This window comes from Uranotaenia lowii, chromosome 2 (assembly GCF_029784155.1).
Source record: "Uranotaenia lowii strain MFRU-FL chromosome 2, ASM2978415v1, whole genome shotgun sequence".
Classification (NCBI taxonomy): Eukaryota; Metazoa; Arthropoda; class Insecta; order Diptera; family Culicidae; genus Uranotaenia; species Uranotaenia lowii.
The window spans coordinates 351512245-351539937 of NC_073692.1; the positions used below are offsets into that span (position 1 = coordinate 351512245).

At 41.7% G+C, this 27693-nt stretch overlaps 1 protein-coding gene across 12 annotated transcripts in view; it reads left to right on the forward strand.

Annotated features, from left to right (window-relative positions):
- The window catches only part of LOC129743570 (protein 4.1 homolog), a 169371-nt gene that overhangs the window by 121437 nt on the left and 20241 nt on the right, over positions 1 to 27693 (forward strand). For 8 of the 12 annotated variants that reach the window (XM_055735617.1, XM_055735618.1, XM_055735614.1 and 5 more), the window contains exons 3-13: positions 9986 to 10300; positions 10368 to 10813; positions 10875 to 11027; positions 13011 to 13366; positions 13430 to 13587; positions 14065 to 14166; positions 14919 to 15021; positions 18354 to 18424; positions 18853 to 21579; positions 22758 to 22976; positions 23246 to 23362. In XM_055735617.1, coding sequence (XP_055591592.1) covers positions 10145 to 10300; positions 10368 to 10813; positions 10875 to 11027; positions 13011 to 13366; positions 13430 to 13587; positions 14065 to 14166; positions 14919 to 15021; positions 18354 to 18424; positions 18853 to 21579; positions 22758 to 22976; positions 23246 to 23362 — 4608 coding nt within the window. In that variant the 5' untranslated portion in view covers positions 9986 to 10144. Of the gene's footprint in view, positions 1 to 9985; positions 10301 to 10367; positions 10814 to 10874; positions 11028 to 13010; positions 13367 to 13429; positions 13588 to 14064; positions 14167 to 14918; positions 15022 to 18353; positions 18425 to 18852; positions 21580 to 22657; positions 22977 to 23245; positions 23363 to 27693 lie in introns of those variants that run through there. The other 4 variants (XM_055735623.1, XM_055735622.1, XM_055735625.1 and 1 more) reach the window with 4 other exon arrangements.

The following is a 27693-nucleotide window of genomic DNA, read 5'->3' on the forward strand; positions in this document are numbered from 1 at the left end:
CCTATGATTAGGCGACTGAGTGGCTAGACTTTTTTACTTCACTGGTGGACAGTTTGGCGCTCTGTGGACATTTACCCTTAGGTTTGATGGGAGAAAAACGGAACCGGGACCAGGTCCAGGATACCCATCGTCATTCTAGGTTGGTTCATAAGCTTTTTCGAACAAAATACGTGAGGAAAACAAATACGCAGCACATTCGCCTCCAGCTCGAGAGAAGCCAATAAACTAATTAGCACGAAATTAATTCATTCCGGTATGATAGGTCAACGGCCGGATGCATCCTAATGCCGGTGAAAAACTGGAAGTGGTGCAAGAAACGGAACGATCCGTCTATTCGTCGTCGTTAAGTGCATTTGCAGCACGAAATGCCGGTGTTGGCAGAATGCCGGGAATGCAACGGTTTGCGGTCAGTGAGTGAATTGGAGACATACCACCAGCCAGCAAACCGAACCAGACACAGTCTATAGGGCGTCGCGACATTTCCACTTGGACTCTAGCTAGGATGATAGTACAAATTGATGGTGATTTCGGAGTCCCGTTTCCTGCTTTAGTCGGCCAGCGGCAAGCCGCCAGACTTTGGGGCGATGATGGAGCAATTAGGCGAGGAGTACGTTTGCCTCTCTAGAATAAATGACAATTCCATAAAATTGCTGATAACGACACGCGATGGTTTTTGCTCGAAGGGATTAAACAGCGAGAGTCACGTGGTGAATATAGTGGAAATATGTTGATTCGATTATTCTTATCAAATTATGCTGAGCCCCAACGTGCCGTACTCAAAAAACTAGTGATAAATTCCTCTAGGTCTTTCAGACTAGAAATTCGATTGAGTTTATCAAATGTAAACAAAGCCTGCACCCAGTTTTTATCTTATCTTGGCACCTTGTACTGCATTTTTTTCTGTTATTGTAGGTATGCTTCGATTTTTTTTTTGCCTAATCCCTGTAGAATGGTACATTGAGTAATCATCCCGATGACCACTCGAAATGTCTGACGCTTCAAAGTTGCATGTCTCATGGACAGGAGCGCATGCTAGTAATTAAGCTCGAAAAATATTCAAGGCAGATTTCTGTTTCATGATTTTATAACAAAATTTAAGCTTGCCTTTAAGTTCAACGAATAGATCTAGGTCTTTACTCATTTTTTGATTCATTTTACATACACAAACTAGTATATATACTAACATATACATTACAGCGCAGCAAAAATTGGCTTTTTGCCCCCATACGGCTAGCATCTTAAAATTGCTAAAACCACCAACCCACAGAAAGTGTACTATGTATGCCGGGATTCGGGATTCGGTCTCATGACCGTTGGCTTAGAAGACTTGAATGCTATCCTCTAGGCTAAGGGCGGTGGCAAAGTTGTTGGAAAGTTAAAAGCAAAATGCGAGAGAAGAGAGGAAAGTCGTCGGCCAATCAGCAAGCAGTATCCGTGAATACAAAAATGCACGCTGCCGCGTGTGTGTCGTCTTTTCGGAAAATCCCTGAAAAAAAGTGTGTCGTCATTCGTAATCAAACCACTGAGCCGTCAAGATGGAACGCAAGTGAGAGAAGCGTAAATAAAAAGTGTAAATAGTAAAAATAGAAGAAAAAATAAAATAGTACGTAAAGTTCAAGTGAGTTGGTATTGTTTCTTTTTCTGGAGCTTCGCTCCCGGCTCCACATGCTGCCACATGCGGCTCTAAAAGCATGGATCACTACAAATCTGGACGCATTAAAACGTGTCTATCTAGGAGCTATGTAAACGAAATAAAAATGTTTTGTACTTGAAATGTAGGGTTTTTATTGCACTTTAAAGGAAAAATAATAAAAAAATATTCCGATGTTGTTTTGATGAATTTTCGAACTTTTGGTTGAGTATCACTCATTATAGTTTGAACACCCTATTCGCTGACCTCAGCGGCCATTTTGTTCCACAATCTCTTCATCTCTGTTGCTTCCCGAGTCGTCCTACTATTCTTCTTCATCTTCTGCTTGACAATTGCCCAAAATTTTTCGATAGGGCGGAATTGAGGGCAGTTGGGTGGGTTGATGTCCTTTTCGACAAAATCCACCCGTTGGCCCAATACCACTGTAGAACCTCCTAGCTGTAGTGGCAGCTTGCCAAATCTGGCGAAAACTTAACTAGTCCTTTGTGAGATCTAATGTACGAAAAAAAAAGTTTTTCACGCATTCATCCTTGTAAATTTCGGAGTCCATGGTCTTGTTTTTCACAAAAACCGGAATTTTTCGTCCACAGCTGCAAATACCTTGCCAGATCAAACACTTTCTTGCACACTTATCAGCAAAAACGAATTTGAAGTTGCCGGGGACATCACCATGACCAGTGGAGTGCACCACTGCAGTGGCTTTACATAATTTTTGGCCAGAAAGCTGCCCAAAATCCATCTTCACGTACGTTTCGTCATCCATGAGGATGCATCCGTCGAACTTCGTTGGAATCTTGTATAACTTGCGGGCACGTCCTTTGGCTACTAAATTCTGCTTCAATGTCCGGTTTGGTTGCTTACTGGTCCGATAGGATCGTATTCCTTCGTGTAGACGAATTCTGCTGACGGTGCACCGGTCGGCGTTGAATTTCTTGGCAATGTCATAGTCCGACTACCCTGTGTTTTCTTTGATCGTTCTCAACACCTTCAAATGCAGTTTCTGATTCTTAGGTCCTCTATAACGCTTGGTATGAACCTGCCGATCTATAGTACGCATCTCACGGAAACGTTTGAGAACGCTACACACGGTTGATTTGACAATTTTTAACGATTTCGCGATTTTTGAACCCGACCACGTCGGGTTTTTGACGTGGGTGTTCAAAATTTATTTTCATCTCGCGGCTTCCATCACGTGTAACTTTTTTGAAACAAAACGAATCTTAATGAAATTTTCAGCACTAGTAGAAGAAACATTCCTCTACAAAGTGCTGCCAAAACATTCCAGATCCGACAACTAGGAGCACTATGGTAAAAAAAAATAGTGCGTCCAGATTTGTAGTGATCCATGCTTTATATTAGCTTTTCTAATCTGATAGAGTTTGGATTTCGGTCAACTAAGCGATCGAGATCTTCCCGATCCTTGGCCACCAGACAAGTGTTCTGATTGGCTCTTGACGTCCAATTCCACGAGGGCAGCGGACAAATACCGCCAATTAGTGGTTGTTTCCCAAGCGCTCACATCCACCCGGCCTGGGCCTTCAGGTAGACAGTCTGCGAACCTGCTTCCACTGTTCGGTAACCACCAAGTTTTGCCGGTCCTGAGTACAGTCCGATGGTTGTTCATGACCACGACATGAAATGGTCCTTCGAGCCGGATGAAGAAGCCGGTATCTTTCGACGGAATACCCCCGTTGTTGAGAGAGCCGTGATGTGACAGAAGCGTGGAGGAAGCAAAAGGCAATCAAGACAAGATTAATCCTAACTCAACACTCAACGAGAAGAAACGAGAGACATCCAGCGACTCAAGACGATACTCCAGCGAGCAGATAACGATAAGCTTAAACTTATCGCATCTCAATGTCAGGTGTACTAGCGGAGTGTCGAGTGCTCCAAGGCTGAGACACCAGGCATCACCAAGATATCATCGCATTCTTATATTCCCTAACCGGGAAAGTACTCATTTCTCAATGAGTACTTTGTTATTCTTACCCAGAATATCTGGCAACACTGTTGTTTCACCACAAACCCAATTCGAGTATTCTCGCCTAACCGTGTGATGATGTAAACATTTGTACCGCGTTTAACATCATCGCCTGTCATCAGCAATCATTGATCTATTGTTCTCGATTGCGAATTGAACAACAATCAAGAGGAACCAAAACAAATAATGTTTTGGTTCTGCTCGCAGCAGAAATCGGTTGCTGCTGTTTAGGTCGCCGGAAGGAAAACGCCTCCCCTCAATTTGTAAATTGAGAATGCTGAACAGCTTCGCGTGCCTCGCCCTCGGTAACACATGAATGGCTGATCCTCAGTAGATATGTGTCTCAATGAAAGCTTACTTCTCGTCCAACTGCTTCATCCGCTGACGGGTCCGTGCCTCTTCCAGGTACTGGATGCAAGAGATGTTGTCCTTCATTAACGTGAAAGTGCTAACCACACCCAATTCACCTAGGAAGTTTGTTAACCACAAACCTTCCTTGACTGCATGGCAAAAGGTTCCTATCTCAGCTTCGGTCGACCGCAGACTGACCGTCTGCTGACGTTTCGTTGACCACGAAATAAGTGGGTCCGTGTTCGCGTTTCTGAGGTATACCAACGCCATATCGGTCATACGTCGTCGAAGGTATCGCAGAATACGCTTCAGGCCTTGTTACTGGCTATCAGCCAGCCTGGCCTAGTATTTGCTTAGTGCGCCAACCGCTGCACAAATATCTGGTCTCGATGATACCGCCAGATACTGCAAACAAACGATCTACTCTTTGAACGGCTGTTCGGTGATAACCTCACCATCGTTCAGCTTCGTCCAGTGAACGTTCATTTCACGAAAACTGTGACGATGATTCGTTAATTCCGGTGGCTGATAACCTCAGCACGGGATCGAACAGAATGTCGTTCATGTTGCTTTCTGGTAGCCCCAGAAAAGCAAACTCTTGTAGATAACAAAGCCCACTCTCGGTGGCTCCGAGAACTAGACAGACTTCGATGGATTTTGGCAGAACTCGTCTTAAATACAGCAAAACTTAAGAAGTGGTTGAAATGGCTGGCAACTAACCGTCGCCTGAACTACCTCCTTCGCAGCACCCGGAACTGCTAACCACAGCGTAGCTAAAAAGCACGAGAACGATTTGCTCGAATTGCAGCTTCATAGACTTTCGCTCCGCTGCTTCAACCCTTCGAGTGCTCCAAAAAGCCAGAGAGCAACGTTCAGCAGCATGAGCCCGATCTGGTTCGGATGCGTTGCTGAAGTTGCTGGCGACTAACCGTCGCCCAAAATATCTCCAAAGCCACAGAAAAACCGTACTGTAGGCTTGGATGAGCTCACGCGTACTGATCGCAGCGTAGCTCCACATCACGAGAGTAACCCTCTCGGCAAACAGCTTTTTCCAACCTCCGATACGGGCTAATCCTCCATCTGAGGCATTCAGACCTGACCAATCCTGGTTACAGATCCCGGGAGTCCTCCCGGCCGTCGGAAATGAACTCACGCTGCTTATCGCATCGCGGCTTGTGTCGGCATCGAGAGTAACCCTCTCGGAATCCGACTTTCTAGCCTCAAATTCCAGTGACACCTTCTGGCTGACTTGTAGCATCTCGTGACCTCTGCGCTGGTGGTCCTCTGCGTATGGATCAGCTCATAACTGCTGAACTAGCGCACAACCAAAACAGGAGAGTAACCTTCTCGGCTATCAGCTAAACCCAATTGTTCCGGTGTGTGGACCTATCGACTTTAGCGCTGAACCATCTCGGTTGCGGATCCTGGGACTCCTCCTGGTGTGTCGCTCTGCGCTAGCTGCTGCAGAACTTGCTAACCTCAAGTCAAATATACTTGAGAGTATCCCTCTCACTAACTCGTTTTCCAATTTTCCAGACGTATCTGGGCCCATAACCTGTGGAAAACGCAGGTTTCAGTGATAGAATAGAGTTATCTTTATTCATGTTTCGTCTGTGAGGTCAGTAGCATACAACTATATTGCAAACCGCTAAAATCCATAGGTTTTACGGAAAATGTACTGATTTCGGCAAAATGAAACTTGATGACCTGTTTTTAGGTCGTCAGATGGAATTTTCGTTTATGCGCAGAATCCCTATAATCTCGCGCGTTGCCTGATCAGTTTGTTCTTATCCATCATCGCGGCAACATCGGTCCAGTGGAGTGGCCGACCCAGGAAAAGGCGAGCTAGCAAAAATGCTTCCTCCAAGGCCATGCGTGAAGGGCAGAGGCTTCCAAGAGTGCATGAAGAATAATAGGAAGACAACACTTATGCCGTTTTCGTTTTTCTCCACTGGCGCGGGGCAAAACTGTCTCAGAATAAACAAACAGAATCGTCACCCGGGACGATGCAAATATATGGTTGCTATAGTCAACCTTATGCTGACTCCCAACACTGACAACTTTTACGGGTTGCAACCGCCTGCTTGAGGTTCAAACCTCGGGCAAAACTAGTGGACTTCTGAATTAATAAACGAACACAGTAACAACAGTTAAGGCAAAACTCGTGGATAACTAGGTTGCCACTGACAATAAACGAAAACACTATTAGAGAGTTTAGTCGCGATTACTGTGACGTCAATGATCGAACGGCCTTGGCCTTTAGGCAGACTTTCTGCGGACTCAGTCTAATGTTCAGGTGGCTTCTACAAATTGAATCCTACTCAATGGTTAGAATGGATCAACTCATGCTATACCTTCTAAGCTCATGCTGGGCCCTCTGATCTTGATTCCATCCGGGACAATGTTGACTCTGTACTTCAAATGAAAGGTCTCGACTCAAGGCTGATTCGAGTTATCTTTGATAGTGTTCAGATGATTCCCGCGATGTATTCAACGTACAGCGACATGGAAGAGTTTACCTTACCGATGCCAAAAGTCTTGTAATTCTTCTTTCCTTACCATGTCCACTGTAGATGAAAAACATGACTTTCAGCTTCAATCATAGGAGACTACACTTCTAGAATACTTCGCGGATTTGGAGATAACTTTCTACTCAATAATCTAGCGCAGACCAGGTCTTTAAGCAAAATCTGGGCTAAACCATCGCTGTGTATCTTCTCACATAATTAACCTACTTAACATTGTCGGAGGTCATGACAGATCTATTATTTTCATAGTATAACGTCTAACGACATAACTCGACGAACAAAATTCCTAAAATTTACTCGGTCCATGGTCCGTTTTCCAATTTCTCGGACATCCCACATTCGCCATATCACTCTCCACTTGGTCTAACCACCTCGCTCGTTGTGTCTCTGCTCATCTCGCTCCTACCGGATTCGTAGCGAACACCTGTTTTGCAGGACAGTCGTCCTGCATTCTCGCAACATGCCCTGCCCAGCGTATCCGACCAGCCTTCACCACCTTCTGGATACTGGGTTTGCCGTAGAGCCGCGCGAGCTCGTGGTTCATCCTTCGCCACCACACTCCGTTTCCCTGCACGCCGCCAAAGATGGTTCTTAACACTCGTCGCTTGAATACTCCGATTGTGCGCAGATCCTCCTCGAGTAATATCCACGTCTCGTGCCCGTAGAGGACAACCGGTCTAATGAGCGTTGTGTACAGTAGACTGAGTCGATTTGGGGTCATTTTGGAATTCCTCAAACCCTGGGGTCTATAAAGCTTCGTCATGGTCCAAAACTCATCCACGATTTTTTGCAAAATTTTTAAGTAACGTTTACATGAGTAAATTTGAACTTTTAGGTTTGTATGGGAAAATTGAATATTTTGTACTGAAAAATCAACATCACTTTTGTTTCGTCTGTGGAACCGAGCCAGCTGAAGGTTTTTGTGCCAATTTATAAAATTCCTCAAGGAAATTTTCCGCTGAACAACTTTGTCGAAGACCGTAACTTCGTATCTTATTAGGAAAAAAAGTTATTAACTGTTTAACAGGGGTATGTCTTTTCGCATTGATTTAGAATAAATTCAATTGACATCACTGCTTGAGCATCGCGAAGTGTTGCATGGAAAGTATTCATGCAATACCCTGCTAGGCACCCTGCAGGGATGTCAATTGAATTTATTGTTTATCAGTGCGAAAAGACATACCCCGGTTAAACAGGTAATAACTTTTTTTCCTAATAAGATACGAAGTTACGGTCTTCGACAAAGTTGTTCAGCGGAAAATTTCCTTGAGGAATTTTATAAATTGGCATAAAAACCTTCAGCTGGCTCGGTTCCACAGACGAAACAAAAGTGATGTTGATTTTTCAGTACAAAATATTCAATTTTCCCATACAAACCTAAAAGTTCAAATTTACTCATGTAAACGTTACTTAAAAATTTTGGAAAAAATCATGCATGAGTTTTGGAATAAGACGAAGCTTTTTAAACCCCAGGGTTTGAGGAATTCCAAAATGACCCCAAATCGACTCAGTCTAGTGTACAGGTTACACTTTGTGTGGGGGCTAAGTTGTCTCGACCGCAGTAGGCACGAATTCTGGCTGATAATTTGCCGCCGTATCTCACGGCTGGTGTCATTGTCTGCGATCAACAGTGAGCCGAGATAAGACAATGTCTTCGACTATCTCCAGCTCGTTGCCGTCGATCGTGACCTTGTTATTACTGGACGAGCGGGTTCGGTCGGTCTCGGATCCGCAGGCCAGGTACTTCGTCTTGGACGTATTTATTGATCATCAACGAAATCCTTCCTTTCGCGTTTCAGTTTGCGGTAGATCTCCTTCACCGCCGCAGATGATCTGCCGACTATGTCAATGTCAATGTCATCGGCAAAGCAGATAAGTTGACTAGGTCTGTTGAAAATCGTGCCCTGGATTTCGTTCTTCGAATAACACCTTCTAGAGCTACGTTGAATATCATGCAAGATAGACTATCCCCCTGCGCGATTCGAATGAACTCAACAATTCATCCAAGATCCGCACACAGCACTGTGTTCCATCCATCGTCGCCTTGATCAGTCTGGTCAGTTTTCCAGAAAAGCCGTTCTCGTCCATAATTTTCGATAGCTCGTCACGGTCGATCGTGTCGTATGCGGTTTTGAATTCGATGAATAGATGGTGCGTAGGGACTTGGTGTTCATGGTATTTTTGGAGGATTTGCATCATGACAGATCTGCAATCGGCAATTATCGAGTGTGATGTGACACAGGACCGGGCTATGAACGAACCCTTGTAGAACACATGCTGAGACCTCCAGCGTCTCTATCAATATTTTTGTTATTTACTTTAGCTTGTGTGTTGAATTAGATCTTCACCGGTATAAAAAGGTTACCTCAGAGGAACCTCACGACGCAGTTGCTGTCCAACTAACGCTGTTGAAAGCGTTGTTCGAATGCAGTCTGCTGTTTCAAGGACAGTCGTCCACCATACAGCGAAATCTTCGGAAACTGAACTGTTTATGGGGGAGTCTATCTTCTCTTTTCACTTTTGGACCCCTTTTCTCCACCAGTAACTTACCAACCGTACCCAATAAACTTTCGGCCGATATGTATCCCCCGGTCGCTATCCGCCAAACACAGAGTACCGATTGTGACGTGTATGATGGTTCTCTACTCGATGAACTTCCAGTGGCTCTGGTTTTTCAGTTGGCTCCTGGTCTTGACGCCAAACCTGGACTCAAAGTTCTACTACACCTTGAAACCCTTTCTAAGGGGCGTCACCCTTCAGTTGTTCCAACCTGACGACTTCCATCTGGCTTCCCGGTCCAACGGACTTCCATAAACCCGACCTGATGACTTCCCAAGAATATTTCTACACGTCCAGTGGCTTCTATTCGATACGCTTGTTTAGCTTCGGTTTGTCGCTTTTCCTTTGGCTCAACGCCTCTACAATGGCTTGACGACTAGCTCCCGGCGCCACAATGTTCTTGAGGCCCCTGCCGAATGACTATCTGATGACCTCCTGATGGTTCCTAGACCGTCAACCTTACGTCGCTGTTATTCTTTGTCATCGATTGCTACGATGAGACGAATCATGTTCTCAACCTCCTTGAGCATGTTGGACTAACTGTTCTCTATTATTATCAGTTCCTTCATCTCGGCCATGGCATTGGACCATTAGTCGTGAACAGCTAATTACTCCATCTAGGTCTGTTGAAGAAATGTTTTGTTTACCTTACTGTTTATGAACAGTCCAATCTAGGATAATTTTTTAGAATTTTGTATCTTTCATCTTTTCTTGTCTAAGAAATGCTTAAAGTTTATTCCTTGAAGTTTTTTCTGCCTATGCTCAATGTCAATTGTAACACTTATCGGGTATGTCGTTTATGGCGTAGTTTTTTAACTTTGGGTGTACGAATTATTATAAAACGACGATAAGAAGACTTTAAAGCCTTTTTTTACGTACCACTTTAATCAGAATATTTTCCCTTTCTTATTCCAGATCCACCGCCCAGTTGAAACCGAACCCTGCTATATGCTTCCTCCCTCTCACCCCGGGCGAGAGTGGAGCTTAGGCGGGTATTGAACGATCCGAGCGCGCGTCTAACGCTTCGTCAAGTCTTCTTTTAAACGCAATCGACAGAACACACGAACGCCGACAATGCCTGGTGAATCGAAAACGACAACGCCAACGGCGGCCCCCATTCCGGAACCAGCCGCCACTACTCCCAAGAAAAAACCAGCCTCCTCTTCCGGCAAGGCCGCCCTCGCCAAAGTCACAGTCCTCGATGGCTCGATACTGGAGGTTACCATTGATGTAAGTTCTAAGGTCACTTTTTTCACTGTTTTTCGAAGAGTTAATGTTTTTTCTCCTTCAATTTCAGCGCAAAGCTCGCGGCCGAGATCTGCTGAACTCGGTTTGCGCCGGCCTGAACATCCTGGAGAAGGATTACTTCGGATTGACCTACACGACTCCAGTGGATCCACGCGTCTGGCTGGATCTGGAGCGGCCGATCGCCAAATTCTTCCGATCCGATCCGTGGGAGATGAACTTCGAGGTCAAATTCTACCCGCCGGAACCGGCCCAGCTGCAGGAGGACATCACCCGATACCACCTGTGTCTTCAGGTGCGCAACGATATCCTCGAAGGTCGGCTGCCCTGCTCGTTTGTGACGCATGCCCTGCTGGGGTCCTATCTGGTCCAGTCGGAGCTCGGTGATTACGATGCCGACGACATGAAGGATCGAGCCTACCTGAAGGAGTTCAAATTTGCCCCGAACCAGACCCCGGAACTGCTCGATAAGGTTATGGATCTGCACAAAACGCATAAGTAAGATTTTTCGAAAATAAGTTCAAATTCGAGTTTAACCTAATTTTATACTTCGTTCTAGGGGACAAACTCCAGCTGAAGCTGAACTTCACTACCTAGAAAACTCAAAGAAACTGGCCATGTATGGTGTAGATCTGCATCCGGCCAAGGATTCTGAAGGTGTAGATATCATGCTGGGAGTTTGCGCTTCGGGATTGCTAGTTTACAGAGATAAGTAAGTTTGGATCTGAAATCTGTATCTGAAGTATAAATTTGAATCTGAAATCTGAATCGGAAATCTGAATCTGAGACCTGAAATCTGAACCTGAAATCTGAATGTGAAATCTGAATCTGAAATCTGAAATCTGAATCTAAAATCTGAAATTTGAATCTGAAATTTGAATCTGAAATCTGAATGTGAAATCTGAATCGAAATCTGAATCTGAAATCTGAATCTGAAATCTGAATCTGAAATCTGAATCTGAAATCTGAATCTGAAATCTGAATCTGAAATCTGAATCTGAAATCTGAATCTGAAATCTGAATCTGAAATCTGAATCTGAAATCTGCACCCATAGAAGAGGTTGCAAAAATCCAATGCCTATTTAGCATATCTCTGTGCCGATAATGCGCTGAAATGTGCACTGTGCCGAAGACGGTATGTTTGAAAAACCGTAACTGGCATAAGGACTCGGCTCCCAACCAAAATAATGACCACTACATTCAAGCAAAACAAGAAAAACATTTTATGGGATTTCTTTCCTATTGGATAATTCATCCCAGAAACAAGAAAATAAAAATTAAAATCACAGCGCCGTAGTGAGAATCGAACTCAAGTTACCATCTATATCGTCATGCCAGTCCGACACCTTAACCAGTGCACTATTCGAACTTCATGCAGGACGAGGGCTATTTGTCATAGGCTTTCTGCCACCGATCAATCACAAAAAAATAACGCACGACGGAGGCTTCCCGGCGTTTGGCCTCCTTTCAAGGTATTCCTTTGTTTTGGTTGGAAACGGGAAGGGGAACGGGAGTGAAGGAACGGGAAACCCATTGAATGAGAACTGTGCTTTGCTTACTGCCTGCTATTACATACACACGCTACATATACACAGCAGCCAAAGCCGGGCAGCTTGGCCAGTGGAAGAAATATTTCTGTTGTTGCTTTTGCTACACATGCGCAGCTTAGCCAGTTGTTGTTTGCCGGTAGATTGAATTGAAGCAATGTTGTTGTTGTTGCTTTTACTACATACACACACAGCTCTACCGTGGTTGTTTGCCGGCGCGGCGGATTGAATTGAAGGAATGTTTTTGTTGTTGCTTTTGCTACATTCACACGCACAGTGCTCGGTTCGCTGGCTGCCTGGTGTTGGCCGGTATTTATTTCTATCCTTCTTCGTCTTGTGATGCGATATGGAGGGACGTGAATTCGTTTTTATTTTGTTTCTTTCAGACATACGCAATTCGGTTAACTTGGGAGGTTAATGCCGGTGGGAGCAAATCGAATCAGCACCGGTGGCGTTATCTTCTTGTACCAATGATGCCTTGTACCAATGATGCCGCCATTGGCACAGAGGCTGAATTGTGGGTGTGAATCTGAAATCTGAATCTGAAATCTGAATCTGAAATCTGAATCTGAAATCTGAATCTGAAATCTGAATCTGAAATCTGAATCTGAAATCTGAATCTGAAATCTGAATCTGAAATCTGAATCTGAAATCTGAATCTGAAATCTGAATCTGAAATCTGAATCTGAAATCTGAATCTGAAATCTGAATCTGAAATCTGAATCTGAAATCTGAATCTGAAATCTGAATCTGAAATCTGAATCTGAAATCTGAATCTGAAATCTGAATCTGAAATCTGAATCTGAAATCTGAATCTGAAATCTGAATCTGAAATCTGAATCTGAAATCTGAATCTGAAATCTGAAATCTGAAATCTGAATCTGAAATCTGAATCTGAAATCTGAATCTGAAATCTGAATCTGAAATCTGAATCTGAAATCTGAATCTGAAATCTGAATCTGAAATCTGAATCTGAAATCTGAATCTGAAATCTGAATCTGAAATCTGAATCTGAAATCTGAATCTGAAATCTGAACCTGAAATCTGAATCTGAAATTTAAATCTGAATACTGAATCTGAAATTTGAATCTTAATTTGAAATTCCAATCTTATCAAAAACTAAACTGTTTTGAAATTTGCATTTTTAGACTTCGAATCAACCGTTTTGCCTGGCCCAAGATCCTGAAAATCTCTTACAAGCGTAACAACTTCTACATCAAAATTCGACCGGGTGAGTTCGAGCAGTACGAATCGACGATCGGTTTCAAGCTGGAAAACCACCGGGCAGCGAAAAAGCTATGGAAGGCCTGCGTCGAGCATCACACCTTCTTCCGGCTGATGACTCCGGAACCTATCAAGAGCGGAGTTTTCCCCCGGCTGGGATCGAAGTTCCGGTACTCCGGTAGGACCCACTACGAAACGCGTAAGGCTCCGGTTGAACGACCGGCACCAGATTTCACACGCAGCCTCACCGGAAAACGGCTTTCCAGTAGAAGCATGGATGGTTTGTTTAAACCTTTATTAGTGGAAAAATGAAAATTATAATTTGGATTTTTTTACATTTTAGCTCTGGCTCAGCAAGAAAGGGAGAAGGCAGCCCAGAAAGATCAGAATAAAGACGCCAACAAACGGCACACGATGTCGCATCCTCCAGACCACATTCCGGATCTGGAATCACCCACTCGTGGTTCCCGAAGTCCGATCAAGAAGGACAAGAAAGAACGCGTAAGTACTAGAAATCGAAAATAGAAGTTTGAATGTCTGTTGGTCCCTTCTCCTTGGTTGAATTCCGTAAGTTTTTAATAGTTAAATCCCGTAAACCAATATCAAACACACCAACTGCTTGGTAACGAAAGTTCAATTGATACTTTACTCATCCTTCTTTAAAAAATAAAATCATATCCCTTTAGTTCTAACTTCATCTTTTATTTATCACACGGTTGTAGGAAAGCTATATTCTAATATTTAACAAAAAAAACTAATCAACTAAATACTAATCCGTATGTATGATATGATATCTGTATGTTCCTCTTTCTCTTGTGTCCTCGAATGGAAACTTTCTAACCAACTGCGACATCACACACATCCGGTACCTGAACACACTAAAACAACCAACTAACACTATCTTAACCATCATAAAAAATCAATCAACAACGACAAACTTTGCAAAAACTACACAAACAAACAATCAAACAAATGCAGCTGAAGCGCGAATCCAGTACCGGAACGGCTTCAGCATCGTCGCAGAGTTCTCTCGAGGGCGACTACGATATCGGGGCGTCGGCATCGAACGTCGTCCATCAGGTTAATACCGATAGATTTTTCAACTTTATTCCTTTTGAAAAATTTGAAAAAAAAAATCAGCTGTATATTCCTTGAAAAAAGCCTTTCCAAGTGTTTGTCTTTAATTCATTCAAAAAATTCATTTCTGTTTCGTTTTGTAAAAAAAAACAGCCTGGGGTTTATGTTTTACATTTTTCATCTTCGCATAGCTTTGCTTTTAAAGTCATATTTAGCTTTCCTAAATAGTAATTTCGCATTGTAGATATTTCAAACATTCATTTTTTTTTTGTAAATTTTAGAGGCATGTTTTTGTTTCATTTCAGCATGTTCTTCTGAAAAATTAAATTTGTTTTGCTTCATATTAACTCCTGTCAGTAAACATGAAATCGAACATATAAAATTTTTTTGTGAAGTCTCAGCTTAGGTCGTAGATATGATAAAAATACGAACATGTTTACAGTGTCGGGTTATGAAAATTGAATGATCGTCTTGTCTCCTGTATATATTCATCCCATATTTTTTGTTTAAATCATTATTTTAAAAATTATAACATCAGGTTAATTTTCTGTTCTCATAGAAAATTGGCTTCCAGGTTTTCCGTAGATTAGTTGCTTTGGCTGCACTTTTCACTTCTACTTTTGGTATAATTACGAATCCTCCCTTTTTGAGTCGAGAATAGTATGTTTTCAGGTTGTTTATGCAGTAGCTTTTTTCGCCCCCCCAAAAACCGATTCGAGTGTAGTAATAATGGTGTTTGTTATGACCTATTTCAGAAACCTGTCGGGGGCGTTGCCGTGCTGCCCGTCGCTGGCAAGAAGGATAAGGACAAAGAGATCAAGGAAGGAGTGTCCCCGGTCAAGGAGGAAACCGTTAATGGTGAGTTTTTTTTTCTTTTCGATAGAATCTTAAACCTTACACTTATTTACTTGGGTCTTATGATATAACTCAGTTTCCAAGTCAGTTGCCTCCTGAGCCCATGTCCGCGAGTTCGAGCCCAAGACTAAAAATCGAGCACAGTTGTACCGGATAAGTTGTTCGATTACGGTTAGCCAACTGCAACTTTGATTATAGAGTCGCGAATGACATAAAGATGTGAAACAACTATAATCGAAACAAAAAAAAGCTTACAATTACTTCTATTCAGTAGATTAATCGACGCTCTCTGGAGCCACTTCACTGTGTTATATTTTCTGTGTTATGAATGTGGTAAAAGGTATGAAATCTGCCTGGAAAGCCAGTTTGTTATGATTTGACCTTCCGGTGGAGAAAGATGGATTGGCTTAGAAAGCGCAGGTTTTTAAGGCTGCTACTTCTGATTGTTTGTTCTTATTTGGTCTTTCGGTGGAAAAAGACGGAGTTGGTTTAGGGAGAGCAGATTTTTAAGGCTGCGGTTGTGAATTGTTTGTTATGATTTGGCCTTCCTGTGTAAAAAGACGGATTGGTTAAGGATGCGCAGCTTCTTAAGGCTACTGCTGCTGATTGATTATTTTTGGCCTTCCGGTAGAAAATAACGGATTGGCTTAGGAAGCGCATATTCCACAAGACTGTAGTTGTGGGTTGTTTGTTTTGATGTGGCCTTCCGGTGGATAAGGTGGAATTGGCTTAGGAAGCGCAGCTTTTGAAGGCTGCTGTTTCTGATTGTTTGTTATTATTTGGCCTTCCAGTGTAAAAATCTGGAATTAATCTGGATTTTTAAGGCTGCTGATTTGGCCTTCCTATGGAAAAAGAAGGAATTGGCTTAGGAAACGCAGGTTTTTGAGGCTGATACTGCTGATTGTTTGATATGATTTGGTCTTCCGGTGGAAAAAGACGAAGTTGGCTTAGGAAGCGCAGAATTTTAAGGCTGCTGATTGTTTGTTATGATTTGGCCTTCTGGTGGAAAAGACGGAATTGGCATAGGAAGCTTAGCTTTTTGAGGCTGCTGCTGCTGATTGTTTGCTATGATTGGGCCTTCTGATGGAAAAAGACGTAATTAACTTAGGAAGCGCAGAATTGAGGCTGCTGCTGCTGATAGTTTGTTTTTATGTTAGTCTTCCGTTGGAAAAAAAGACGGAATTGGCATAGGAAGCACAGTTTTTTGAGGCTGTTACTGCTGATTGTTTGTTTTGATTTGGCCTTCCATCGAAAAAGAACGGGATTGGCTTAGGAAGCGCAGATTTCAAGGCTGCTGCTGCTGATTGTTTGTTATAGTTTGGTCTTCCGTTGAAAAAAGACGGAGTTGGCTTAGGGAGCGCAGATTTTTAAGGTTGCTACTGCTGATTGTTTTTTATGATTTAGCCTACCGGTGGAGAAAAATGGATTAGAAATTTTAAGGCTGCTGCTTCTGATTGCTTGTTATGATTTAGCCTTCGGATGGAAAAAGCCGGAATTGGCTAAGGACGCGCAGATTTTAAGGCTGCTGCTTATTGTTTTTTTTTAACCTTCCGGTGAAAAAATACGGAATGGACTTAAGAAGCGCAAAATTGAGGCTGCTGCTGCTAATTGTTGGTTTCGATTTGACTCTCCGGTGGAAAAAACGAAATTGGCTTAGGAAGCGCAGATTTAAAGGCTGCGGTTATTGATTGTTTGTTATGATTTGGCCTTCCGATGAAAAAAAAAAACGAAATTGGCTTTGGAAGCGCAGATTTTTAAGGCTGCTACTGCTGATATTTTGTTATAATTTGGCCTTTCGGTGGAAAAAGATGGACTGGCTTAGAAAGCGCAGATTTTTTAAGGCTGCTGCTTCTTATTGTTTGTTATGATTTGGCTTTCCGATGGAAAAAGACATAATTGGCCTTCCGATAAAAAAAAAAAACGAAATTGGCTTTGGAAGCGCAGATTTTCAATGCTGCTGCTGCTGATTGTTTGTTTTGATTTGGCTTTCCGGTGGAAAAAGACTGAATTGCCTTAGGAAACGCAGATTTTTCAGGCTGCTGCTTCTGATTGTTTGTTTTGATTTGGCCTTCCGGTGGAAAAAGACAGAATTAGCTTAGGAAGCGCAGATGTTAAGGCTGCTGCTTCTGATTGTTTGTTATGATTTGGTCTTCTGGTCTAAAGCGACGGAATTGGCTTAGGAAGCGCAGATTTTTAAGGCTACTGCTGCTGATTGTTTGTTATGTTTTGACCTTCCGAAGGAAAAAGACGGAGTTGGCTTAGGAAACGTAGATTTTAAGGCTGCTACAGCTGATTGTTTATTTTGATTTGACTTTCCTGTGGAAAAAGATGGATTGGCTTAAAAAGCGCAGATTTTTTAAGGTTGCTGATTCTGATTGTTTGTTATGATTTGGCCTTCCAGTTGAAAAAGATAGATTGGCTTAGAAAGTATTGATTTTAAGGTTGATGCTTCTGATTGTTGGTTTTGATTTGGCCTGCCGGTGGAAAAAGCCGGAGTTGGCTTAGGACGCGCAAATACTAGGCTGCTGCTGCTGTTTGTTTGTTATGAATTGGTCTTCCGATGGAATAAAAGCCGGAATTGGCTTAGGACGCGCAGATTTAAAGGCTGTTGCTGCTGATTGTTTGTTTTGATTTGGCCTTCCAGTGGAAAAAGACGGAATTGGCTTAGGAAACGCAGATTTTTAAGGCGGCTACTGCTGATTGTTTGTTATGGTTAGGTCTCCGATTGAAAAAGACGGAATGGGCTTAGAAAGCGTAGAATTAAGGCTGCTGCTGCTGCTGATTGTTTGTTTTGATTTGGCCTTCCGGTGGAAAAAGACGGAATTGGCTTAGGAAGCGCACATTTTTAAGACAGCTTCTGCTGATTGTTTGTTTCAATTTGGTCCTCCGGTGGAAAAAGGTGGATTGGCTTAGGAAGCACAAATTTAAGGCCAGTTTCTGCTTATTGATAGTAGTGTAGAATTATAGCATTGAGAGGAAGTAATGTAGAGATGAGATGAAGGATATACAGAATTTAAATAAAATTTGGAGGGTGGAGAATACAGGTGTGGAATATGACTTAAAAATGAAGAATATTTTTCATTATTTTTGCGAGTCTCCCCAACCCATGTTACAGATAAGTTGGAAAAATAGACTTTTTAATCATACTGCTGAAACGCACAAATTACGGATGATCTCGTATCATATGTTGACTGGCATCAGAATCAATGGAAAATTGAATTTTTCGTTGAAAATTAATTTTAGAATTTCACTACAGCATTTTGTATTCCTGTTTAAGTATTTCATCAACCAATAATCATAAATACTCAACTCTAATCACTTTTGATCCATTTCAGGAAACAACGGCAATCAGGAACAGCTCAACTCCTCAACGGAGGAAAAATCCTCCCCAACTGGAAAGCGGAAGGTAAGTTTCAGCATAAAACACACAATCCATTACACAATCACATCAGATAGAATAATTCGAGAATGCAAAACATCTCGTGCGTGTCTTCAAGTGTTTTTCCACATCAGAATTCGCTGTCTTTCCTATGTCTTGTTTATTTCCCCTTAATCTTCAATCAACGTATTCGTATTTTGGAAACCTTTTTCTTCCACTCGGTAGATTTAGTATGAACTCTTTTTCCCCTCCTTCCGATACTTAAATTTTGTACCTGTTGTGACACCCCGTTTATCACCGGTTAAATTTTTCTTCCCGATAAAAGTAGTTTTAAAGTAGATTTTCATATCAAATTTTATTTCCCTTTTTTTTTTTCTTCCGTTCGTTGTTTGGTAACATTTTTTGATTGGCGAATGAATCGAATTTGGTGTGTGTGATCGAATCCAAATTTAAAGGGTTTCCTGTTCTCGTCGGGTCGCAAGTCACCGAAAGATAAGAAAACTCCGGTTGCCGTAAGCAACGGTAATGATAATAGTACCGGTAAGAGCAAGGAATCGTCGCCGACTAAGGAACAGGTGCAAGCTGCTGGGCAAAAGGGTCAGGATGCTGGCAAACCAGGTTTCACTAAGCCTTACGAGTACTCGGAAAGCGATCCCAACACTAGTCCGCAGCATAAGAAGAACATCAAGACGCGTGGCTTCCGTTACGACGAGGATCCCTCTGTAACGGCTCGGGATAAGGAAGAGGCACAGCTTAGCCCGAACTCCCAGGGTCGTAGGGCTACGGGATTGGCCTTTAACTATGCTCCGGGTGAAGATCAAAAGGTGCGGGAGTCCGTTGAGAAAAGAGGTGTGGCCGGTGATGTCGGAAAAGATGGTAAACTCTCGCCGAAGGGTGCCGGTCGGGGTTTGCCGGGTGAATCGGAGGCTGAGAAGGGCGTGAGAACTAGCGCCAGATCGTACTCGCCGAATAAGGGACGTGGAGCTGATGCTGCCTTGACCGGGGCTGGATCGTTCCGTCCTTTGGATGATTCTTCGCCTGGAAAGGATTCTAGCACTGCATTCATTCAGGGAGAGCAGGGAGCTGCTTTGGTTCCTGGATATACTGAACCGGCTAAGAAGAAGGTTAAGATCATGGTGATCATTTCCCGATTTGACCCGAAGACCAAGAAGGTCGATACGGCTAATGGAGTGGTTGAGCACTCTACTGGTGTTCTGGACACCCAGACAGGTCAAATCGAAAGCAAGTATGGAGTGATTGATCCGAAGGCCGGAACGATCGTTTGTTTCAACCAACAAACTGGCCAGAACGATACTATTCAGGGACAGGCTGATCCGAAAACCGGACAGATTCACATAGTTAGCGGTGTTGTTAATCCATCGACCGGTAAGGTTGATGACGGTTTGGGTCAGGCCATTGTGATCGCTCCAGATGATGATTCGATCGTGGAAATAACTGCGATAACGAGTAAGATCGATCCTGCGACTGGTAAGATTGATACCACCAATGGAGAGGTGGAGAAGACCCGAGGAATTCTGAACAACAAGACGGGAGTGATTGCTACCAAATACGGTGAGATCAACCCGAAGACCGGTGAACTGCGGACGGTTGACCCCAAGAGCGGTAAGTCTAGCAAACGAACGGTGGCAATTGATAAGGATAATGGTCAGATTACGATCGTTGGTGTTACGGATCCGAAGACCCACAAGATTGACAACAGTCAGGCTCATCTGATTGCCATTGGAAACCAAGTTGATCCGGTTGTCGAAGTGACCTCGGTGCTGGGTAAGCTGGATAAGAAGGGAGTTGTTGATCCGAAGACTATCACCTTCGACAAGAGTACCGGGCAGTTGAACACCGAAGACGGCAGGATTAACACTAAGTTTGGTCAGTTTGATATGGTGAAGCAGACGGTCACTTTCGTTGATCCGAAGACGGGTAAGACCGAAACAAAAGAATGTAAGATCGATCCGGTTACTGGACAGATTGTGTTGAAGAACCAAGTTAATCCAAAGACCGGAAAAGTTGATAAGGATTACGGAAGGATTGTGTCCATTCGTATCGTTCAAAATCGTATCGACCCTGCTAGCGGAAAGCAAGTTTCAACGGTCGAAGATAAGGATATTCGGGTTGATCCTAAGACCAATCAAATCTGGATCCCAGAAGGCAAAGATCCACGAACTGGTGAGGTCATCTACACCTCGAGCCAAGTTGATCCAAAGACCGGCTATGTCATAACAATCTACGGCTATCTTAATCCGAAAACTAACGAAATCGAGAAACAAACTAAGCTGGACCCGAACCTGACCAAGGTTGATCCAACCACCGGTCAAATTTACTCTGCCACTGGCCAGGTAGATGAAGCTACTGGAGAACCTTTGTTTGCTGCCTCCCAAATAAACGATGAAAATGGAGAAATCTATACCAAGGTCGGCCGAGTGGATCCCAAGACCGGAAAGCTGGTTATAATCAAGATTTTGATCCTTACCAAAAAAGACGAACGTGGAAAACCGGAGGAAGTGGATGTCAATGGCGTTGACTTTGATCCGGTGACCGGAAAAATAAACAACATCGCCACCAAGACTGTCTACGTGTACAAGATGCGTGACCCGATCACCGGCGAAACCTACCAGGTAGATCCGAACGACCCTAGCATAGCGGGAGCCCGAACAACGGTAACCCAGACGATGACCCTCAGCGGAGAAATTGACCCGATCACCGGGCGCATCAAGTCCGAATGGGGCCACATCGACCCGAACACCGGAGACATCGATCCGGCAACCGCCATCAAGGATCCAGTCACTGGAAAACTGATTCTCAACTACGCAGACATCGAACCCAGTCACTTTGGCAAGAACGTCACCGTAACGAAAGAAACCGTCCCCATCACCCGGGAACAGTTCTACGAAGGCATCAAACACCTCGGAAAGAAAGCCATCCGACGGGATTCGGAAAGCTCCGACGACGACATGGCCGAGTACGAACACGATAACGTTAAAGAGATCAGCTCCGGAACGCCCAAAACGGCGGCGGGAGGCAAATTCGGCGGCACCCCCACAGTAGTGAAAACGACAACGAAACAGGTCATCACCAAGAACGAGGACGGCGTCACGCACAACGTCGAGGAGGAGGTGCAGAACCTGGGCACCGGGCAGATCGTCTATTCGACCCAGGAACACAAGGTAGGTTTTTTTGGGTAGAGGTAGTTTTTTTTTTCAATTGCCTAGTTGAGTGTTTTGCTTTTTGAGTGTTGCATTGTGGTTTTTCTTTTCTTGTGGTAAGGCATGCAGTTTTTCGAAGTTATCGTTGAGTTTGGCTCTTTTTATTTGCTCAAAATTTTTCAAAACTTCTTGAAAATACATGATAACGAAAAATTTGTAGTTCGGAAATGACATGAGTAAAACAAGGTTAGGAATAAAACTTGGAACAATTAGATGACTAACATTTTAGGGACATCAGTTAAATTTGTCTAGTCATAAAAAGACTGTTCTTTACTGAAGTTAGGAAACTTTTTTTCTCGGTTACCTAAAGATAAAAAAAATAAAATTAAAAATGGATGAATCGGAAATGTAAACTTTCGATTGACTCAACCGATAATAGTGCGTAAAAACTAAGAAAATTCTAGCATACAAGCTTTAAACTAAAAATTAACACTCGACAACCACCCAAAAAGCAAACATCATCCCGCTTTTCAATAGAGACAAAAAAAACAATATATTGCTTCATACAATCTTTAATTTAATGATTAATGGCATTTCGGTGAATTATACATTCTAATAGGAAGAATTTCAAATGAAAGTAATGAAAATTATAGACGGATAGATTAGATTATGAAGCATGAAAGGTGTTGAAAATGAGCCAAGAGCGTGATTTGAGAAAACTTCTTGCCGCACAAGACCATTTGTCCCACATCGTATTATTGTCTAGAAGAAGCAAAGTCGATAGGCTGACTTTGCATTGATCTATACAATGATACATGGATGGATCGAAGTCGATCCATCCATGTATCATTGTATAGATCAATGCAAAGTCAGCCTATCGACTTTGCTTCTTCTAGACAATAATACGATGTGGGACAAATGGTCTTGTGCGGCAAGAAGTTTTCTCAAATCACGCTCTTGGCTCATTTTCAACACCTTTCATGCTTCATAATCTAATCTATCCGTCTATAATTTTCATTACTTTCATTTGAAATTCTTCCTATTAGAATGTATAATTCACCGAAATGCCATTAATCATTAAATTAAAATCATAAACCAGCGGTGATAAACTGTTAACACACACACACACACTTCATACAATCACACCTTCCACTTATACCAACACCCATCTACACGAATCCATCACCTACCCACAATAGGCCGATGCCCCCAGCGACATCCAGGGCAAGTTCCTGACGGCCACGGCCGTAACGACGCGAACGGCCACCACCCACGAAGATCTGGGCAGCAAAGCCAAAACGCAACAGCTGGAGGAAAAGACGGTGGCCACGACGACGACCCAACATGGCGAACGCCAGGAACAGCGCACCATTACCCAGGAAGTGAAAACCACGGCCACGGTAACCAGCGGAGATCAGGTAAGATACCCTATCACACACCTAGACAGCCTACTTACCTACTATTTTTTTTATTCAAATGCATTGCTAATTCATTTTACTTTTATTTTTGAACAACCCCCGCCCATTTCTGCATGCTCGTACCAAAAAAACAAATGATTGGCTCCCGCTTGCTGACTTAAAATTTGTCGTTGGAATTTTTTTTTTCTCGATTTTTTGCAATCGTAACGTAATTCTGTAAATGTTGCGTGAATGCATCTGCACGGTTTTTTTTAAACAAAACTACTTAGTTTGCCCGCCGGGGTAGCATTTCGTCGACGAGTTCCGGTGATTCCGGAACCCCAATCGATGGACCGTACGGCGGCGAAGACGACGATTCGACGGTGATCTTCAACAAGAGCTACACGGTAGGTGTTAGGTTAGCGTTAGTTTGATTGCAACCGTAAGTTGTACCCGCTGTGTAAATGAAGACCGCGCATGAATTTTAGAGTTGGAGATGTTGATAACTGATATTACCATTTATTGTCATTTTAATCGATATTTAGGTTGTGCTGAGATGCAGAAAAGACAATGTACAAACATTGTGTTTGCAAAGCAGCTTCTGATGACAAATTCTCGACTCTGGATCATATATTGTAAATATTGTAAAAACATGATAACCAAACATAAGTATTCAGATAACTACTACACTTAAATTCAATTTAAAATCGGGTAACTTCAAGGTCCATTTAACAAAAATTTCAGTCATTTACAAAAAACGAATTCAATTTTGCAGATATCATGACAATAAGGATTATCTTGAAACATTCCTTGTTTCTTTCTGCTTCAATTGGCATTGCCAGTTGGCCCAAAAGCCTCTTAACGGGTGGCAACTAAAATTTTCTAATTTTCTCGAGGCTTCAATACTCAAACATAAACGAGCTCAGAGAAAAATGAGAGTGTGTATGTGTTAGCTGTTCTTCTCCTCTTTTCGTCAGTATTTTTTGTTTTGTTTATGTTTGCCCGGTTTTGCTCACAATTCCGTCGAAACAAGAGGCGTTTTTTTATTATTATTTTATTATTTCGTGTGTCTGGTAGCTAGCAAATTCAAAAAGTATGTGCTTTGAAGTCGCCTCAGCAGTATGTGTGCTGGGTCATCTTGAGTGGTTAGCCATCAGTTTTGATATTATCACTATAACTCTGCGATTCAGATCACAATGGTTAAACCAAGGTGACTATTGAACCCTCGACATAATGCTGAAACAGAACCTTCCTTTCACGCCGTTTTTCCACAAGTCCTGCCAACGGCTCATATTCATAGCATTGCTCGGTAAGTGTATATTCAAGCTCGTCAATCCTCCAGCAATCATCTAAACCAGGCATGTCAAACTCGTTTAGGTGTGCTGGCCGCATTAAAAATTTTCCATGACGTAGAGGGCCGCAGCCAAAATCAGTTAAATCGGTACATTCAGCTTTAGTTTTTTTGCAGTAATATTTTACATAAAAATCAGTGGTGTTTTTTTTGTGACAATTTAAGACGGGTCTACGCGGGCCGCATCGACCAATCGTAAGTAACGACTGCTGGTCTCACTTTGTCGCCACACTTTGAGCCATCAGTAGCCAGTTGCATGCTCCTTCGTATTTTGAGATCACAAACTCTTCAAGTAGTTGGTTCCAACCACCACTTCCTGGAAGTTTCTTTGAATGTATTAAATCAACAAGAGGCGTGTGACTTTTTATTTCTCTGCCGTAGTTGCTCAATAAGGTTTCATTTGGGACAATATTACTTAGTCGCAGGATGCTCCGTTGAATTTCCGTTCTTGGGACACCACCGTGAAGAAGAGGCTCAGCACAGTGTTTGTTGACAAATTTTTCGGCTGCTTTTTGTCTTCGTAGTTTCAACGGAGTGAACCCAGTAAGTACTTCGAGTGATGCAGTGTGTGTGGTTCTTGTGGAAGCAATACATACTCGTATACATCTCCATTGTATTCGATCAAGCTACTACCGTACTCCAGAATTGACCTTATGTTTGCCTTGTAGATTTTGAGCAGTTGGTTGAGCTCCCAATTTCTGACCTGGTGTAAGGAAAAAGCCCAAAAACTTCACACAAATATCGTACTGAAAAGCATGACCGTTTTTATTGATTACTGGGCGATCTTCTAACTGACGCGCAGCAAAACACCACAGCATTACATTTGTTTTGAGAGACTTACAGGGTGGCCAGCGAACCGGGAAAACCGGGAAAAACCGGGAATTGAAAATGAGACCGGGAAAACCGGGAAAAAAACCTGGAATTTGGAATCAAAACCGGGAAAATTATTTATGGATTATTTTTCCCATATATAAATCTATGAAATCCTTAAATTACTTCATTTCACCATGACGAAATTTTTTCTCTGAAGTTTTACAATCCATAGTCGTTTATTTCATGTTTATTTCGGGATAAATAAGTAAAATGTCGGGAAAAGTCGAGAAATTCAATTAAAAATATAGATTTTTGAACACAACGCACACATTTGTCGAGCAATGTTGAAAAATGTTTCGATCATAAACTATTTCTTAGCTCACGCACATTGTCCACTGCAGTGAATGTAATAAAAAGTTTTCAAATTAAATCAAATTTTCACAACTGAGTTCATAAGTAAAAGATTTTGTACCGTTGTGTACACTTTCTTTACGAAAACCTGGAAAAAATTGATTCTAAAAACTTGAATGAAGAATGAAGTGAAAGGAATTAAAAAAAATCCAAATGCTGCGACTTTTTAGTTCTGATGGAATCACACTTTGGAATTAGACAGTTTTCGATTGAATCCACATTTCGAAAACTAAGATTTACTTAAGCTTAACATCTAACTGATAACTTGAATTATTATACATTCATTCAGAATTGATAATGTTCGCATCTGCATCAATAGCTCATTTTTTTGTTTCAGAAAAACACGTTATGTTGAAACGAATCTTGAAAAAAATTGCAGAAACCTAACAAACACATTCAAATTAAGGGAGTTCTTTTGAAGAGTCTGATAAAAATATCGAATTAATTTGATGAAAAAAATAGAATTTTAATAGAACGTTAAAAGAGAGATATTATTTCAGTTATTTATCCTAACTCGGTCATTTAATTTTCTGGAAAGCTATTTTTTACAAAAATCTTATGATAAAATGCTGTTCTTAAATAAATTGAACAATGAACTTTTTTTTGGCGTGACTTTACTTTTTTTTTCACTTGTTTTCAGTTGAGGTTACGGTACCTTTATCCAAATTCCAAAATAATCATAACCATAATTCAAGTTTTTATTTGATTGATAAAATATTTTTAAAAAAGTCTACACTACAAATTGTCTGGAACTATCAAAAGATAAGATCAAAAATCAATCATAAAATTTCTGACTAACGACATAACCTCGAAATACGTATCTTATTTGATTTCGAAAATATTTTATTTTAAGTTACTTCAATGAGTTCGAAAATATTTTAAGTTACTTCACATGCTGAAAAATGCTGGAAGTAAAAAAAAAATGAGATGTCACCATTTTATTTGGTTAATTAACAAATGCACAGAAGGCAGAAGATGTAACAAACCACCAAGTTTGTGTGTGATTCCTGTATCCTGTACATGTTTCAATTAAACCAGCTGGATACCAAATTGAAAAGTCAAATAAAAACATGCATTTTTGAGATAGGACTGAAAATTGCGACTAAGAATTTAGATATATTTACCAGAATTTAGGTAAATAAATTCAGGCATCTAGAAATCAGCGCATTCTAAAATAAAATTAATCCAATAAAAACATGATTCAGCATTCAATATAAGAAACAAAATTTCAGATTTCTTAGCATGAACAAGGTATACCGGAATCTGTTCTAAAAACTCTAGAAGAAAAATATTAGAATATCAATGAGTAGCCAAGGTATAAAATAAAACTTGATTTCTCATCCTGAGAATAAAATAAGCGTCAGAAATTAAAACTCAAATTTAAATAATGAATCCAAACTTGAATATAGTTCAATATTTCAATTATTCAATACGAAATTCATCGCGCATGATTATGTTTCAATTCACAGAATTCAGAAGTCATATTTCTACAGTAAAATTCAGTTTTTCAACGTGAAATTTTAAAAGTATTATAAACATGACATCTAATAAAAACTATAATTTATCTCATGCAAATTATAAAAATAAAGTATTTTCCCTTATAGTAGACGAAGATGGCGTGAAAAACTGAAAAGAAGGTAACAATTTTCTTTAACAAATATTATTTTTTAACCAATCACCATCACCTTATTTTGACTAACTTATAAGTTTTAAGAAAAAAATGAAAAAGATTAAGTCATCTCACACTTTTACGTTCAACTTGCATAAGAATATCTTAATTTTTTGTGAAAGAAAACCTAATAAACAAATTTTTGGCGCATTTTGAAACAGGGAAAACCATAAAATCTCAATCTGGAAAACCGGGAAAAAACCGGGAATTTGAAAATGGAAACTCGCTGGCCACCCTGCTTATAGCCCCAACCCACTCAATTTCCCATCCAATTTTTTACCACTAGATTCCTCTCCCGGAACAAACGATACACAGCTTTAACAACTGAATGTTGGTTTTTCCCGTCGGAGCATCTCATCAACCAATATATTGATGTTAACGCAGTCGTAGGCGCTTCTTATATCCAACCTATCCAACATATAGAAGAGCGCACGTTGGCTAGATGATATAGGTAGCTTGTTTCGCATTGTGTACTACCACTCGAAGAGCATCCT